The 18,839-nt window shown below is 42.6% G+C and overlaps 1 protein-coding gene and 1 long non-coding RNA gene across 2 annotated transcripts in view; one reads left to right on the top strand and one right to left on the bottom strand.

Moving 5' to 3' along the window:
• The window catches only part of LOC133948920 (chemokine-like protein TAFA-2), a 51,164-nt gene extending 45,494 nt beyond the window's left edge, over positions 1-5,670 (top strand). Inside the window, exons 5-6 of the mRNA XM_062383005.1 lie at positions 489-545; positions 5,216-5,670. Of these exons, the coding sequence (XP_062238989.1) occupies positions 489-518 (30 nt within the window). The 3' untranslated portion in view covers positions 519-545; positions 5,216-5,670. The remainder of the gene's footprint in view (positions 1-488; positions 546-5,215) is intronic.
• The window catches only part of LOC133948922 (uncharacterized), a 48,827-nt gene that overhangs the window by 18,491 nt on the left and 11,497 nt on the right, over positions 1-18,839 (bottom strand). The window contains exon 2 of the long non-coding RNA XR_009920103.1: positions 13,410-13,577. This is a non-coding gene — a long non-coding RNA (uncharacterized LOC133948922). The remainder of the gene's footprint in view (positions 1-13,409; positions 13,578-18,839) is intronic.

The raw sequence follows: 18,839 nt of genomic DNA on the forward strand, positions 1-18,839 counted from the left end.
ACTAAAAACAGCTAATGTTCTCAGGCGCTGCTTGGACCCCCCAGGGGCTTGTAATCAATGGGCTGCCATGTCTGCTTCGCACTCTCAGGCCCCTTCGAGCACCCAAACTGGCCAATTACTCACTCCAATTACGTGCTTTTAACATTGTAACACGATGCCCATATCCTTCACTCTGTTATGACGACCCGTGGACTTCAGTTCTGCCTCTCTCCATGTACTTAATTATTTAAGCTGCCCGCACCACACCTGCCTGGAGCCTAGAGCCTGGAGCCTGGGGCTATTGATTCAGAGACTTGTCGGGACCTCAAAATGATTTATATATAATTCTTTCTTTTAGCAGACGAAGCCTCTTAGACACTCCTGAATGACGGAAACATCTGGAAATAGATTTGGGTAATTATTATGTCTAAATAAGACCTGAAATCATAAAAGCTAAATATATCTTTTTGTGTTTTTTGTTGTCTCTTGTGAAATGAATGACTGGAAAGATTTCTGCGGACAAAGAGCAGCTCTGGTAACAACAGATGCTTCACGGAAGAGTCCAGGTAAAGATCTGTTTTGCTGTTTTATTTTACTTGTTTTATTGTGAACCTAACGTCAAATTGAAAAACATTCCAAACAGGGATCATTGTTAGGTGTCATGCTTTCTTAATTGTGAAAATAGAATATTATCTCATTTTCACTGAAAAAGACGTGTCAAATGGTTTTATTAACCACATTTCCCTGTAGTGTAAGTCCACCTGAGAGAGAGGTAAGTGTGAGTTGAGGTGTATGATCCAAAGAGACAACAACAACCTGTTCAAAGCATCAGCATTACCCAGAGGATTCCTCTCGCGCACCTTTGAACTCAGCCAGAGAAACAAGTTCCCTGAGTTTCCAGTCTTTCTGCAGGCTGCCTGAAGCAGTGACCCCCCCCCCCCCCCCCCCCCCCAGTCACGCTTTCTTCTTCAGCTCTTTTGGGAAAACAGCACAACATAAACCTGGAACCCCCAGCTATACTGACCTCCATCGCTCTGTATCAAAAATGCATTCAAACGGACTGAAAGCACCTTGAGAATTCAAAGAGTAAACAATGCAGGCCACTACAAAGCCCGGGACACCGCGGGGAATAGAGTTTTTCACTTTGGAGCAAATCTCCCAGTGATGAACAGTGTGTGCCATGCAAGCTGAGCTTCGGCGTTACCTTTTGTACACGCGCAGCACCTGAATGGCGACGAGAGGTAACATTTAAAACTGTGTCTTTTTGGATTTGTAAACACAAATCCTGGAAGGTGACCTGAATAGACTGCACACGGTGCTGGAGTGCGTGTTGCTTTATATCAGAGTGATGAGCCTGAATACAGATCTAATGTTAGGTAAGCGCACCGCTGTTTACCACATGTTGTTTGAACTTCCCTATTCAGTCCCCGCTCATCCTGCAGACTCACGGTGCAGTCGGAGCAGGAGGAAGTCAAAAATTGTCTCTTATGTTGAAGGAGAAAAACAATTCTCACGAAAGTTTTTGTTCTGCACTCAGGATGATATTTTTTAAGTGAGGTGTTTATAGCAGCGTGCAGATTACTCCAATAGAAGAAGAAAAAAAAAGTGACAACCCGAGAGAAGCATTGTGCTTTCAGATCATTCATTTATGTCTGTGTTCCTGACCCGGGGACAGAGCTGTCTCTGCCACAGCGGCTGGCCCCAACGGGACCTGCCAGAAATTCTCTCAGTGGATTTCATGCAATCCACCATTAACAAACTGGAGCTGCAACACATAGAAATGTCTCCTTCTCACCATTGCAGATTGTTCAGATTAAATTCATCTCTGAAGAATTCATTTCAGAGGTTAGAGCTGCTGTTCAGTGATATTTTGTCAAAACTGAATCCAGAATTACATTAACTGGTCGAATCAAGTCCTCAGCATCCTGCTCAACTTGGCCTAGTTTTCAACATCCTCAAAACTCAAAGATCTTCAATCTTTTGTTTGCTGACAGATAAAAACCATATCAGTGTGAATAATTTGTAGATACACACTGAAAAATGTCATGAGAAGCAGAATAAAGATTTCATGTGATTTGGAAAACAGCAACTACAAGTGAAGCTCATTTAACCGATGCTCCCAAGTCAGTCACTTGCTTCACATCTGTAAACTATCAAGATATTTATCTGTGACAAGTACAAAAGATTTAAAAGTCAGCAAACTTTTTGCATTTAAAGGCTGCCATAAGATAGCTGCTTCCTCCCACAAGGCAGAAATGCAGCCCAACTCTCCCAGATATGAGGAGATAGGAGTCCTCCTTTAGTTATAAGGGGAGGGAACCGTGGTAACAAGGTCTGATACGAGTGCTCAGCCAATTGGGAGCAAAACTTACTCAGTAAGTTAAACAAAACTTACTGAGAAAAGTACGACTTTTGAACTCCTGAAACTGTCATTACAGTAACAGCTACACCATTTCTCTAGAGAAGAGTCTGTGTCACTGAACCACAAAACATAAAGTTATCTCTGGTCTTTCAGATGTATGTTTCTTTTTTGAATCTATTATCTTTGGCCAGAGATACCGGCTTTGAATTATTACATTAAACAACACAACAGCAGAATCAATGCTGTTGCTGTCAATTTACGCTGTTCAGCTTCAGTCAGAGCTGGGTAAAAATAATTACATTGCTCCGTACTACTTTAAAGGACTATAAAGAGAGACAAAAGCTCTGACGTGAGAACCATTTGTTATTAAATCTGCTTCCTTAGCCAACTGGTGTCATGTTGCAGAAATTCAGGCAAGTGAATCTACGAGAGAAAAACGAAAGAGTGTGAACTCTTGTTTTCACTTGGGGCGGTGGAGGTGTTCTAGTTCTGTGAATATTCAGAGCAAACAGCCAGAGTCAGCCAGCGCCTCTCAGAGCTCAGGTTGATGCAGGTTTTTGTTTAAAGTGTGGATGACAAATGAATACTGAATATTTTCTCCAACCATCCATCCGCCCTTCTCTTAATTCCTAAGCTTCCGTTCAAATTGATGCGGAGCAACATCTCTTCTAAGAATTCGTCTCTAAACACTCATTGATTGAGTTTTGATTTGTGCTGATAATCCCCCATTTGCTGCGACAGTCAGACTTAATTTGGGTGGAGGTGGGTCGGCAGTGTCCTGGCTTTCTGTTTTTGCTGATGAGAAAAACTTGCCAAGAGCAGCTTTAAAATGGCCGTTCTGTGAGAATCCCAGTCCTGGTAGTTACAACACAAAACATATTGCGGAGAAGGACACTGCAGTGTGCCAATTACACGGCTGAATTACACATACACAAGCCCTTGCACCTGCTGTGTTAAATCTTTCAGCCAACCTTACTGCAGGCTCTAAATGGAAATGAATCCTTTGCCAGTTAAATTAGCACTTGTCAGCCACCAATTAAACCGACGCCACACCCGCTGAACATTTCCTGTCAGCATTTTTTGCATTATTTCAGTCACTCAAATACTACTAATGACCCCCCCCCCACAAAGTGAGACCCGGTGTATATCCATCTCTGAGACGCAAGTGTTTTTTTCTCTTCTGACAACAACCCGCTAGGCTCATTGTTGTTTCAGCGTGGAATTATTCTCAAATTAGTGGCACATTAATCACAGTGACGGCTCGGAAAGTTAATGACTCTGCAAAGGGGGAAATTCATTGCAGCATGTTCAGCAACCAACGAGCTGAATTTATGGAAACTCTTTACCCTGTGTTTGATATGATTATGCAGGTTTTCTTTTCATGCGGGTGGCCTGATGGCTTTTGGATTGTTTTTGCTTTCCGGCATAATTGAGTGCCGCGCCTCGGCTCTGCCCCGTTCACTGTCAAATGACCCATTTGCGTATTAATCTAACCAGGCTGTCGGGGCTGCCTGTTGCCCATCAAAAGTTCAGCGGCGATAATGGAGCCTTACAAGTTCGGTGCCGGCTTCCCTCAGTCCGTCAAACATACATGGAGGCTGACAGTCGGAATCGATAGCGGACGTCGTTATGAAGGTTGTTATGTTATGTTCCTCGAGAGTCTTTTCCAGAATGTACTTTTAGAGGAGCAGAGGAGCTGCCAGTCAGCCACTGAGCTCCATGACAGGCAATTTAATCTCAAGGAGAATGGAGGTCTTCAGAGTGTCTGACAGCAGCGAACTCGGAGAGAGAAACATCAGCGTGGAGCACAAACCCAGACTGCAGCCTCCTTTCTCCTAAATACAATATTATAACAAATCAATCAATATGCTGGTTCAGACCAATATAAGCCTTTTATTAGATACTGGAATCTGAAAGAGTCCCACTGGTATTTCCTAAACCATGACCTTAACAATTGACTGACTTTGACCTGTGTAGATTGTGTGAAGAATCCGATGTAGAGTTATTTTTAATGAGTCGATTAGATTCCTATCAAATAAAAAAACCTTCACATAATTTAACCAGAATCGTTGTCTTTTGAAGATCATGAATTCATTCCATGGCAAATTTTCCTCAGCTAGCATCATGTGCTAATAAACAGCCTTTCATGATACCCAGAGGATGAACCTTAAAGTATGTATACGCAATCGTTTAATCTTGTCAATGGATAAAGTTACTAAATGTATTATGTTCACATTACTTGTCACTTTGAAACACTTATATCTTTTTTTTAAGTGTGAGCAGGTTAGCTACTAAAGACTTTCCTCAGAAACTGGTAGAGAACGAAAACAGAGCAAAAAGGAGATGGAATAATGGACTACCATTGGTCAGGTGACCAGAAACACAACTTATAATGAACGCTAATGTTGGTCCGTATCCTTTAAATCTGTATAAAGACCGAAGGTGATATCAGTGCTGTGTTGATGGATTGTTTCCACTGAGTGAAAGTGGGCAAAACATATCAAATCTTTAGTCACGTTTTTTCCACTCCAAATTAAACTGCAAGAATGAAAAGAGGTTTCACTGTTGAATAATGGATCTGATTTTGTAGTTTACTTGAGAACATCTTTGACATTCAATCAGTGTTGTCGGGAGTCTCACACTTTGGATGTTTTTGTTGATAATGTTGAGTTGTATTTACATAAATCTGACGATCCAAGGTATCTTTCTATTCTTTTTTATTTGTGTGTTGTACCACTGAGATACTTATCTGTAGAATATATCAGAAAGTGTGATTATTCAAAACAACACATCTATATTATTGGGTACATTTGATGGGTCGGGTTTACTGTTGAAGCTTTGATTTCCTTTTAACACGAGTCTCTTCTTTCACAGGTGAATCAACGGTTCTGGTCTCTAATGGATCATCGGAGGAGAAATGAATAATGCTGAGGACCTTTGTGTATATAGAGACTCTTTCTTCTGGACTGCAGTTAATCCTTGGAAAACTCTGAATGCTTCTTCTTGAACTCGATGGACATGACACAGAGGAGTAGATTCTAATAAAAGTACTGATCATTCAACACTTCTTTTTGGAGGACTAGCCTTAACGGACAACAGGATTTATTCTCTGACATTGTTACTGCTCGTAGTGGAATACAAAAGGTGAACTTTGCTTATATGTTAATTTGTAGAGTACTAAGTTCTTTATAGGGGAATTTCCATCACAAGTTGACGGGGGTGAACAGCGTGTCGGTTTGTTGAAAGCAAATCTTCATACAGATTGTGATTTTGTTTCATCAGTCAGTTGGGACTTTCATATTCAACAAACTGTATTTTCAAATGAAAATGAAAACATGTGACGGGGCAGCAGATATTCAGGGTGATTCCCAAACAAAAAAACACATTCATCAATGTACCACACAAGGACAGCTGAAGTTCACCAGTGATATAAAAGAGCTGCAAATCTCAGTCAACAGGAATCCTTCAAATTTTGCTTATAAGATGAACGGTCCATGATTATTTTTTGGGGAACAGGGGCTGTTTGCATTTCTAGGACATTTCAGTCTCCAGAAGTTGCTGCAGAGTGAGCGCTCTTCACCCTCACAAGCAGTTGAGTCGTTGAGCGACTCAGTAGTGTATCAGGCTTTTGTTTGATATCTAGGATCGACTAAAAGGTTATAGCACATTTATTCATTAGCGTATTTTGGATGCTTCTGCTTGGAGGGATAACTTGGCTTGTTTGATGTATCATGAGAACAACACGATCACCCTGAACGTCCTGCCGAATCCTAATAAAAGATCTGGCAGTTCCGGAATTTCAGGCTTATAGAGCAAAATCTGATTCCATTGACCAAATTCTCAGTTACAGCACAAAGTGACCAGACCAACAAGCTGTTAACGGTCAGAAAGTTGGATCCACTCTTGGTTCATGTTTTCTCTGAAAATCACTCTGCTATTTCCTGCCACTTTTACAGAGTTTGTGTTTTTAAGCTCATCACTCTGATATAAAGGGTTCGGATTTCAACTCACACTGGCTGCGTGATAACGACAACGATCCCAAAACGGCTTTCAACTAGTTACTCAAGTATGATTTGCTGATCACCTTTAAGGAGGTATCGCTGAACACTTCTTTTGTCTGTGTAAGTGATGACATCAGTAATAAACTATGGTTGTGTAACCAAAACCTTGTGTCTTTTTAACATATTTCAAGTTTCCACACAGTGAGCAGTTTTCAAGCCGTGCTAGCAGTGTGGTTTTGAGTTTCAGGCTACGTCCGTAGAACTTCATTTTCAAATGATTTGTATTTGTATTTGTCTGAAAAGGTAGTAGTTTATCTTCAGAACAAGAAGTCTAGTACTGTTGTGATCCAGGTACACACCATATCCAATATATCATAGCATCAAAAAAATTAAATCTGAAAAACCTGACACTAATTCACATGTGACCGTGCTCCCCATTCCTATCAAACAGTTATAGTGTATACTGCTATTAATTATTTAACAAAGTGCTGAGGGAATAGTCTTAAAGCAATCAAGTTATTAAACACACCTCCTGTACATTCATTAATACAACAGCCCTGCAGTAAGATCTCCTGTTATGAAGCGTATTGTGTTGGATTAGGTTTTGTTGATATAGTGTCAGAGGCGTTGACTCAGCTGGCAACCCTTGCTCGTGGTGGTTCTGCCACGACTGAAGGTTTTCTGATGAAGACGGATACAATGTATGAAACACATGTTACTGTTAATACAAGAGCAACTCTGAACTGAACAAAGACAAAACCCTGGATATGAAAGCCTTGAAAAAGTACTGCGGGGCTGTTTCATTGGATTAGAATGGTGCAGTGCCTGTTCTAAAGCCGCATGTTTGGAATGGGCCGTTTGATTGACCTGTGTTAACGCATCAGAGCTACTTCAGAATTATTCCTTTAGTGAGTCCTCTTCAAACAGTTCCACAATAAACTGACACCCTGTATTGTTTGTGTGCAGAGGAGTGAAGTTCGCAAACTTTGTGTTCATCCCTCCTGGTTTAGTGAAGATGTTATAGTCAGTGTTTCTCATTAAATGACACTGAATTATCTTTTTACGTTTATGAATTGTATACGTTTGAATTTTGTATTTAGAGGTATTTTTGTATTTGTTGCCATGACATAGATCAGCACCTGTGCAATATGTCTGTGTCTCAGTTTGATATTAGAGCAATAGTCACCCATGTATTCAGTTTTTATTAATATTGAAGATACTGCTCGTCCAAATTGCAAATGGGAACTGAACTTCCCAGGACCACCAACAACGGTCAATAAGATGAAAGGTTTGAGAGAGTGCTTTCCACATACTGACAAGGGCTCTTTACAGAGTCGTTCCCTCGGAGAGGAGGCTGAAGTTACCAAATCAACAGCTAAAGTTGGTTTTCAGCATTTCCCCAAAAAATTGCACATCCCGACTTCCGTTGTCACAGTAGGTGAAATCAACAGCGTCCAGAAGTGAAACGTTTTGATGTAAAACAGCAGGTAAAATGGTCAATTTACTTTGATGCGCACAGCCCTGCCACAGATGTATCCCTTCTTTGTAGTTTCTTGTTAAATTGTGTGAATTGTTGCTGTTGTTTTCCACACCCTGCCTTTTCACAACAAGAGTCCTATCTGTTACTGTGACATTGACCCCTTCTGGGTCCCTGTTCTTTATTCATTGAAAAAATGAAAGAACCCTGTGGCTGAGGACTTTCATGTTTTGGTTTGTCCCTCGAAGGGAATTGGTGCAGCCTGCTTCCCCAGAAAGTGGTCCAGGTTTACTAGTTGATGATTCATCACAGAAAAGCAGTCACTGTATTTTACAATTTTCTATATAGGAGGTTAGACTGTTAAATTAAAGCTACTATATGTCAGTACATCAAATGACTAGGTTCCCATTTCCCATCCACTAACATTGAGGCAGGTCTAATGAGCTATAATTGCAACCAGCCACCAGGTGGCGATCAAGTTGATTTGGCTTCACTTTTTGGAAGGAATAATGTTCCCCACTTTTATACACTGTGTCAGCTTTGTTCCAATTCAGGGGCTGCATTTGAAGACTGATTGCGTCACAGCCGTGCGACTAAGCTGACAAAGGATCAAATAAGTGGCTCGTTATTGGTCCAACATATCCCATAATATACTGCATGGGGGTGGCAGGACGTGCAGCCACTAAAGGTAGCTGATGATGTAAGAAAAAGCAGAAAAGCTAGTGACGCAAAACAGAAATATTTGTCATACAAATGTTGGTGTGTAATAACATTTAAGCAGCTCTTTCAGTGTAAGAGATGAGAATATGATTGTATCATTACAAATCATCATTTGGAGAAAGTGAAGTCTAAATATCCCCTGCAGCTCTACAAAAAGTTAAAAAATTAGTTGCTCTTTCAGCTGCTGCCAAGTTTAAAACTGAGCCTACAAAGAACTGTAAAAAATAAATAAACTGTCCAATGAATGAAAACCTGCTTCAGCCGACCGTCACCTACACGTTTCTCAATATTACACATAATTCTCAAGTTCAGATGAGAGGTTCTTAAATGTTTTTTAGCTGAGGACCCCGGAGAGAAATTAGCTTTCATTGCTCCGGGAAACGGGCTTATTAAAAAATTTCATATCCTTGTCGTAAAGGGACCCACCAGCAACAAGCCTGTAAGTCAATGTGGATCTCAACCCCCAGTTTACCGAGCGGTAAAGCCAGACTGCTGCTGAGGATTTCCCCTGCTTTTCTAGTTGCAATGCTGACTCTCCTTGTTTTTAAAGAGAAAGGCTTCTCTTTTGGGAAATCACAAAAGAGAAGCCTTTCCGGAGGTGATGGTGTAATCGAGGGTTTGTTTCAGCTGCAGATGTCTGACAGACACAGAGAGATGAGGGAATCTAAAAAAGTGGATGTTACTTTTGTGTTCTTTTTTTTAAAGGACGTTGTTTTCATTTTGGAACATCCCCTCTGCTGCTCGCTGTAGACACTGTTGCGTGTCGCTGCCAGTCAACCCCAGTAACACTGAATGACTGCGTTTCCCAGCCTGATATTCTTCTCCCAACGTCAAGTCTGTGACATGTGTTGCGCTGAGAACACAAGACAAGCTGCCGAAAGCTTCTCTCTCATGTTCTGCGACGAGTGCTCGCTTCCCTCTAACATAAAGCCCTTTACCAGAGGGATCCTTTGGGAGAAATGATTAACATTCTTCGTGACTCAGAAGTCTGTGACACCACCGGCCTTGGCTGGTCAAAACACATTTCCAGGGTCAATCCTGGACTCCCAGGCCGAGTCGATTCAGAGGAGTCGGGGAGCTGAAAACAGAAAACCTCGCTTTCGAACCTTTGATTTTTTTCAAGAGATTTAAATGAAGCAAAAGCAGGCAAGTCTCTCTTTCTCTTTTTTTTTGTTTCTTGCTGCAGTCATTACAAGAGCACATCAAAAGAATCTCCTCCTCGCACCATATGCTGTATAGTTCCATAATATAATGAGGGTTTTGTAATTACACAGTCCACCAGGGGAATGGAGCTCATCGATTCTCTGGGAAAAGAAATATCCTCACACAGACCTACTGGAAACCATTGATTTCATCAACAGCTTTGTACTTTGATTTCATTTAATCGTTTCATATAACAAAAGGACTTGTCAGAATTACGTGTCGGGGAGAGAATTACAGATGTGAATGCAAATCGCTCTAATATGGAGTCTTCCAAAACGCGAAGGAGGAGGGGTGTTGGCAAAGAGAAAATGTCATTTGCAAATGTGCCAACTATCAAGAAAGGTTTCATCTGTTCATGTAATTTGTTTTCCTCAATGCCCTGCCTCGGTGATCTTTCAATACATGCGTGATATACACAATGAATGCAGCTTTTTTTATGGATGCACCTCACATCCAGCAATAGGAAATCTAGTGATGCATTCATCAAGCCTTCAAACGACAAACAAGACACACGCAGTACTGGAATTATTTATATACTTGTGCTGGTGTAGTACAGCCTGAACCTATTAGAAGTGTTGATTCGCCGTAGCCTCCTCTCAGCCGTACTGCACGAATCCTTTTGAGTGAAGCCTGAGAACTCCTCTCTGGAACTTTGCTTAGTCTATACTGTGAGATGTGACCAGAATAAAACCAAACGGCAGCTTATACAACCTACACTGTCAAAGTCTTTATTCTATCCATCCATCCAAGTTCACAAACATCTGTTGCATGTGACGTGACACATTCTCCTACATATACTATATGCATAGGCTTGACTGCTATAACAGAGAGAAAGTTTGAGTGAGTACTTGAAAAGGTTTATGCACTAATGTTGCCTCAGTTTCCTCATACTGTCCATAACTGCAGCTCCTTTTTCAGCCTCTTTCTGAAATGTTTGGATTTATTTAATTTGATGAATGAATTGTTTTTTAAATTCAGTCGTTGCAACACAATGAGGATTTTAGTATTCTCCTGTCAGACTACTCTGATCATGGGTGAGGTACAGATGCCTCTCTGAAACGTTTTAGCGATTAAGTCAGAATTAAATACATCTTTAAAAAAAGAAAATCACCACAGGGATCAGAACAGGAAATTCTATCGAAAATGATTTTCTATCAGATGGTGTAGCAACATGTTGTGCAAAAGGCTGAAATGGAAAATAAAATGTTTAGAATAAGTATGAGGCATCACTCTATTTAATCAACTAGTGCTGTAATTGGCCGCAGACGTGTTCACAATGCAGATGGCTGCCACGCACACGGCTTTAAGAAAAACTTTTCATTCAGGACACATGCACCGGTAACTGCTGCACAAATGTTGAAACACCCCCCGAGGGCAATCTTTACTGTTATTATAGGTGCTGCGCTGAGATATCGCTGTTGCACCCATTAATGTCATTAACACTGGCCGCAGGAGTGTTGTCGCTATATTTAGTTATCGGAAATTTGATGGGGAATAGATCCCTGAGCACGTACACCGGCCCCCGAGCTGACGTTATGAACAGTATCCGCTCCTTCTTACGCCAATAAAACTGAGACGTCTCTAATTAGCACCGAGATGGATCAGCGCTCCCCTGAGCTCCGTGAAACATCCCTCACAGCACAGTGTTGGATTACGTGTGGATAAGACACAGGAAGAATAAGAGATTCTTAGCTGGCATAACACTATTTGCTGTGCCTCTTCAAAGACAATACCCCCCCCCCCCCCCCCCCGGCCCAGCTCAATACCTCATCACAACAAGCTCTGATCCCACAAACCCCAGGGACGGGCGTGGAGCAGTTAAAGGTTGCACCGCGAGGCAGACGATTGTTATTGGTTATTATAACGGTTTACTAATTATTGTGATGGCTTAGTTCTGGGGATGTGCCGTCATCAGGACAACAGCAAGCTCCAACAGGGCAGGGACACAATGGCACATAACAAACCCTCCATTGAGCCGGACTATAAAAAAACAAAAAGGCACTCATGTGAAGGTGAAGGTAATTGGTCGCACTCAGAGTGAACACTGCACTCATGTAAGTGCCTGGTTTTTAAACACATGTCCATTCCATGACCATGGCAACGAAGAGAACCAGGGTGTGAAAAAAAAATGAAGCAGCTCATTACACCGGGATTTGAATACTGGGGATATATAACACCTTGTAAAAAACTGCTGTTGCTCTACGTGTAACACGTGTGTCTAATAGTTAGTTCTGGATATTTAGTTTGAATAAATCCCCATTTGAATTGTGCAGGGACAACAGCTGCACACACCGGATGAAATTCAGAAAACAAGAGCAAGAGACAAATTAAAGGAGAAACCGACATCACGGCGTTGGGCCACGACAATTAGATTGTGCAAGTCTCTGGTCTTCACTGGAGGGATGAATATCAGTCTTCCAAAAGTTATTGATTAAAATTTGGTGTTTTGTTGATGTAGTGGAGAGAGCAATCTAAGATGAAGGTCCAAAGTCTCTCCCTACAAATAGAGCAACCTTGTACTCACCGTCTTGGAAATCTGTGTAGTACTTTTTGTGTCATCTTGCTGTCACACAGATCTAACTTACTTTGCGAAGGTATTATATTTAGGAGACTGTACAGCCATAACTGACCTCTGACCTACAGTTTGCTCTTTTAGCCTTGTCGGATTTTTCAGGTGGATTGGAATGTATTCTGTCAGATCAAACTTTATCTGCTCTGGCAACAAGCTCTGAGGTTTAGATCCACTCAATCCCCTTTTCCTTATTTTTGCCAGCATGCCCATGGTCACCAGTTTTTGGTAGTTCTTAGGAATTCCCTCATTATCTTCTCACCACTATGCCGATGGAGGGGCGGGAGAAGTGTTTGAGTCCACAAAACACTTTCGGAGTTCCCGGGGTAAACAGTGTGTGTGGTGAACTCTGCTCCAGGAGGATAACAGAGGACATTTAGGCTTCAAACATGACGTTAAAAATCGGCAATGTTGGGTCTTATAGACACTTGGATGACACCACAGGAGCAGTGTGGAGGCATTTCATCATTGTTTTTTTTATTGTTTTTATACGTTACACAAGAAGTGGTCACCATTTACCTCAATTGAATTGGATTTGGCTGCAACAATGTTTACACCTGAAACTCCAAAAGTGTTCTGTGGACTCGAACCCCTCCAGTGGCAAAGTGGTGAGTGGATAATGAGTAAATTTAAATTTGTCATTATTCAGCTCTTACCATTGAACGCGACTGACATGAAAGAAAAAAGTAGGATAGACCCGGCTCCAGTGATTTTGATTCTACACCACAATGATTCACATCGGCGCCGCTTATTTAGAGAATTTTTGTCAAGGATTTGCTTTCAGGGAAGCGAGCAGCTTTGCATTATGCTCCAGCGAGGTTTAGCAGCCAAATTAAAGAGGCACAGACACAATGAACACCAAGGCATCTGGTGCTGCATAATGTCTGTAGAAACAATTTTTCCTCAAAGCTGTCTCTTCATTGTCTGCCCGCTGACACAAATTTATCATTCCATTGTGAAGCTGAAATTGGTTTGAAAAAAAAAGCGGTGAAAGCAGGAACAAATGAGATGCTGCTGAACATTACATCCACTACAACAAAGTCGAAAAACGGGAAGGCCTTGATGATCCGAGTGAGCCATCAGTGTCATCAGACTTACCTGTGTGCCGCGTGGAAAAGTGGGGCAGCCACGAGATAGAGATAGTCTGATAGTCATTTGCTTTGCCATTGTGTGTCGACCACCACCTCTGCAGTGTAGAGTCCGGGCAGCCTGGGATGGATTTGCTATCGTGAAACCAGGCCCGCGGCAACAATGGCGCAGGAGATTCTGAGTAACCAAATAACATGAATGAGAGAACGCCGGCTTTTCATGCAAAGCAAACCATTTCAATAACTGTCAGATTTCTGGTGCCACAACAGAACTGAACAAACGGGTCTTTTGTCTGTTTCCTGACGGCATCTTTATCTGACTGATCCAAACATGTCGACTAGGTATATGCCTCTGGATTCGTCAGGGCCCGGCGGAGATACTTTCTCCTGCTGGCTTCTCTATCTGCCAGGATACAGAGTCATAACAGTGTGTCTCTCTATTCCCCTGTGGTGGCTTTTCTTTTTTTTTTCTTATTCAATTATGATGGAGTCCTCTGTGCATAATTTGTTTTATTCCTTACAATTGTCCCGCTTTGTGGAATTTCCCAGTCACAAGTTAATTAATCACGTAGAGACAGTGGCGTTGCAGCATCTCACGACTAAATGCCCTATATTTAGCACAAAGCGAAACATTACTCTGAGGTATCGGAGGAAGGGAACGCGGCACCGGAAGCCTGGCCCCTCCGTGTTCGGCAGCGATAGTTTCCGTTTCATCTCGGGGCCGCCTTTAACAAGATAAACCCCACCACTGACAGTGACCCGAGATGAAAGCAGGAGACACAAAGCCGACGAGAGTTCAGGGAAAGTTCTTCCGACACCCCACCAACCCGCCCGATCACGCCGCCTAAACCCCGCTCAAGCCTCGTCCTGCTGCTGCTGCCGCGTGAAGGGAGGGAAAGCGGGCAGGGCAGCCGAGCGCGGCGGCGGACTTGAAAAGTTCCCTCCGCTTCCTTTACAACTTTGTGGTTGATCCCACAAGGAGGCCTCGCCGGGTTCGAGAGATGCAGGGATTGACGGCTCTAATCTCGCCGACTCTCTCCGTCTCGCTTGAACTCGGCCTCTTCCTTTGTTCTTTAAGCCCGGGATTCTCTTGTTTTTACAACTCTATTTGGACACAGGGCTGGTTTCTGCCGGGGGGGGGGGGGCTGCCGCTGCTGCTGGTGCCACAGGAGTGTAACAGAGCTTGTTGCCAGGGTTGCGGCAGCAGAGGTTCATTGACCTTTAAAAAAGGGACGAAGGAGTGTTTGTCAACCTGCTGACCAGTCTGATTGACTGGGTGTTTAAAACAGGAATGATGTCATGACGATTAAGTGAAAGGAATTACAGTGTACTTATACTGTAAGAGGAAGGCAGGGCACGCTATTTAACACTCTAGCCTGGTCTTTTCTGTTATGTTGTTTTTCTCTTTTGCTGAAATCACAGCAATGCAGAGAAGGGAGAGAACGATGGAGGAGATGATTAAGCCATTGAACCGATTGAGGCAGAGGGAGAGAGACCTCACTGAGACATGGATGAAAAACTATTCAGACATCTTTTGAGAATCAGTTCAGCATCTGATGACCCTTGATAATCAAAGTTTTTTTAAAACCTCAACTCAAAACTCAAACCATATATTTGGTTTTTGAGTAGCTATCTCCTACAACCTGATGAAATGCAGTTTAACCACCAGAGCTGATGAGACTTGACCTGTTTCCATTAAAAACAACTGTGATCTGCTGTGATTTGTGATTTTGACCATTGACCCATTATACTTTTTATACGAAGTATTGATGGACTGTAAAAAGTGTAAGACTTGACACAGTTTGACACAGAGTAAACATTTAAAGGCTTGAGGGTGTCTGTAAAAAGTGACTGTAAAAAGACAATTCTCCATGTCCTCCCTCTATCCAGAAACGAAATCCAAATATCCAGAATATGAACACTGCCATCATTGCCATGTATTCCATTTAGCGCCAGAACAAATTTCAATGTGATAACTAACTTATATGACAGAAAACATCTTTGAGAAAAATGTATTAATATGTACTTTTGAGTTTGGCCCATGACCCATCCAACAACACGGTAGAATTTAAGACTTATAGAGTAGCCAGCCACCGGGGGCAGTCTAGATGTTTTGGCTTTACTATTGGGGGGCAGACATGTCATTTCGTTAGTTTTCCTCAGTGTCACATAGGTGAGTCCACATTTCACTTCATTTGTGTGGCTTAAATATTTGAAAGGTGCCAACTCTCACTAACACATCTTCATTACCGTTTCATTCATATTTGGGAATATTTTATTTGTGAGAGTTTGAAACCCCAGTCCATTCTTGTCATTGGATCCAGAGAACATGGTCCCCTGTAATTTTCATGAATTAGACACAGATTTTCTGAAGAGCTGCACTGATGTCGGCATGAATATTTACTCCAGTGAGAGCATGTTTGCTATTAGTTACACTGTGTAACACAGCAGCGCCTCATTATTCCTGTTCGGGGAGTTAGATAACAGGGCTGCTAATGAATATGTCCCCTGCTGCTCTAATCAACATATGGGGGAATGACAGTAAATCCTGACCCCCTCTTACTAACCCTTTGTCCGCTGTCTATTCATGAGTGTGTGTGGCCTCAGGATTTATTAGAGGCACAGCGCAGCAGCACTGATCCCTCTCTCCGGCAGGGAGCCTGTGTGTTTTGCTCGGTGAAACCTTGGCGAGCAGCAGTGCTCAAGTGGACACCAGGCTGCAACTGCGATAGCTGAACTCCACTCATTGCTGCGGCATGCAGGCTAACTCATTGAGAGCGCTGCATGTTTAAGCACCTGGAAGCTGGAATCGAACAAATGACAGGATATCCCCTCATCCTCACAAATACCAACAAACACAGCTGAAGGCAGGAAAGCAAACCCATTGGTTTTATTGTCTCCATTTCACCAAAGCCCAGGTTGCCAGGGTATGTGCTACCAAAGACTGAAATGACCCAACCTGTGAAAGTTCAAACAATTCTCAAGCCAATAGGAATGTAACTGTACACATATTATTTTTACCCGAAATTTTCGGTATGGGCCTTTTGGCTTGACACATATTTGTACCGAACAAATGCAGCCACTGTATATGCCGGTTTGAATGTCTGTGATCCCGCGAGTGCAGTTCAAACACAGCTCCCCATGGCAATAAAGCAGCCTCTGACTAACAGTTCGGACTCAGCCAAAGCAATATCAAATAGATTACTGCTCAGGCCGCAATTTTGGTCCGAACCCGACCAAGCCTGAGAGAAAACTCACCGAGCCTGGCAGGCATTCTGTATCTTGCATCAGGACCCAAAGCCAAGCCCAATGTTTTCGCTGAGTTCTGCACATGCAGAGTAAAAGAAGGTAGAAGGTCCATCATAACAGAGCCTGAGCCAAACGTTCATCTCCAAACCCAGCTCAACAGGGGCAGGCATTCATGCTCTAATAACAAGAGCCATAGGTGTTTTTATAGCAGTGGATTAGTGATGGGTTTTGAAGAAAATCTTGGATGTGATCCGATTTTTGATTTGCTTTTGTAATTGTACTTTATCAGAAGGTTTCACCAAGTTGCATTAGTATCACAAACCTTGAGGATAATTAAAGTGGTGCTAAATTAAAAACAGTTTACCATTTTGTTTTTGTTGTTTTGCTGTCTGAAAACATATTGAGCCATCACCACATTTCATATCACTTCTAAACTGCTGCAAAAAACCTTTTTGGGGATGAAACCCAAGATTGGTGACCTTGACTGATAGATGAGGGTTGTGGTAGGCTTCAAGTAACAGCCAAATATTCTAACATATGTTTCCATACTTGTGGTAATAGGAGCACATTTCTAAAAGTCATGATTAGTTATGGGTTATGTGCCATTTCTCATCTGATTCAGAGTGAATCAGAAATGGTTCTCAAGAACGGGTCAATATGCAGATTCACAAACGTGGAGAATAATCATTAACAGGCTCATTATCATATCAAGGAGCCGATTGATCATTGACTATTGATTAGAAGATAATCAGGAGCTTCTTGTTAGTTATTCATGAATTGTGTCCAAAACATGGACAATGATATTACTCATGACCATTTTGTCCAACTACTATAAGGTGTTACCAGTAATCACCAGTTCAGGCTGGGTGCAGGTCTACTGGGGCAATAACACTTCCACAAGGACAAAAACCACATGCATTATTTTATTGTTTGAAGGCTGAATCTGGATGATACTGTGGGAAGAAGCAGATGCCCCTCAGTAAAAAGCAGGAAGCTCGCTGAGCCTTCCCCTCTTCTGCGCTTTGCAGGGAGGAAGGAGCCGAGCCCGCTGCTGGCTGCAGATGACGGTCGGATCACGACCGCGAATGTGTCGGTGCAGCGGTGCCGTGTGTGTGATCTGTGTGATTGGGCCAGGCAGCAGGAACCGTCTAGCCAAAGTCACAGATGGTGCTCAGAGCCGCTGGCACTCTGCAGTCACCCAGGCTCAAGAAGCTCTCAGCTCCAACGCTGTCTTCATTGAGATTAAAGTGACGCCAACATACAATATTAAACAGATATTCAAAGCAGCTTCTGATGTTGTCATTATTTGTCTGAAACTTTGAATGCTGCTTTTGTGACCATGGTGGGGCTCGGGATTTGGTGAATTAATTACTATGTTTCTTATGGGTCTTTTTGTAGTAAGTGTTGATAAACAAGAGCAATTTCTATCTTATCTTAACCTGGTTACTTCAAGCTATTCAAAGGGTCAGGGTCATTAGCTGCTTTCAGGTCATGCACTGAACTGAGCTGAATGAGTGTGAGCCTGGTACTCCGGCCAGCCCCCTAAACTCAGGAGAAAGTCAGACTGATCCCAGGTGAGAACACAGCAGGAGATCCTCCGCAGGAATCACCACGAGTGAATAGGTGTGTTGATGACGTTTCCAACATGCTACCAAACAAATATCTCAGGATGAAATAGCGGTAGCATACACCTAGAAGACACAGACAAAGATGTCAAGAGAGATTCTGGTGATAGGGGAAAACACCGGTCTAGATGCTCTAAACAGAAACACCTGTTCTCCGCAGCAGAACTGATACAATATTGAACACAGCAGAGATTTCTCCTGTTGTGTTGTTCGTATGTGAAAGACAAACTGCAGAGAACGTCCGGTTGCAATTCTGTGGTCATCCTCCAGAGTTCACAACTGAAAACGTTGCTGTTAGTAGCAGAACCACACAGAATCACCTCCCGACTCTGGGGTTCTCTGAAGTGTTTCAGCACTTGTCAGCTTGGGGCTTTTCACAGCTGCCGAACTTACTGTTGGGATCCGTCTGTTCGCTGTCATCAGTCTCCTTTCAGCCACAGCACTCAGCTCTTTGCTGTGAACTCTGGAATCTGACTGTGTGCTACTTGGCCCGTACCAAACGGCAGAAGGACACATGCACAGAGAAGCTGTAGCAGTTAAGTGTTGAAGTCTGATTCCTTTCCTCA

This window comes from Platichthys flesus, chromosome 23, assembly GCF_949316205.1.
Source record: "Platichthys flesus chromosome 23, fPlaFle2.1, whole genome shotgun sequence".
NCBI classification, from domain to species: Eukaryota; Metazoa; Chordata; class Actinopteri; order Pleuronectiformes; family Pleuronectidae; genus Platichthys; species Platichthys flesus.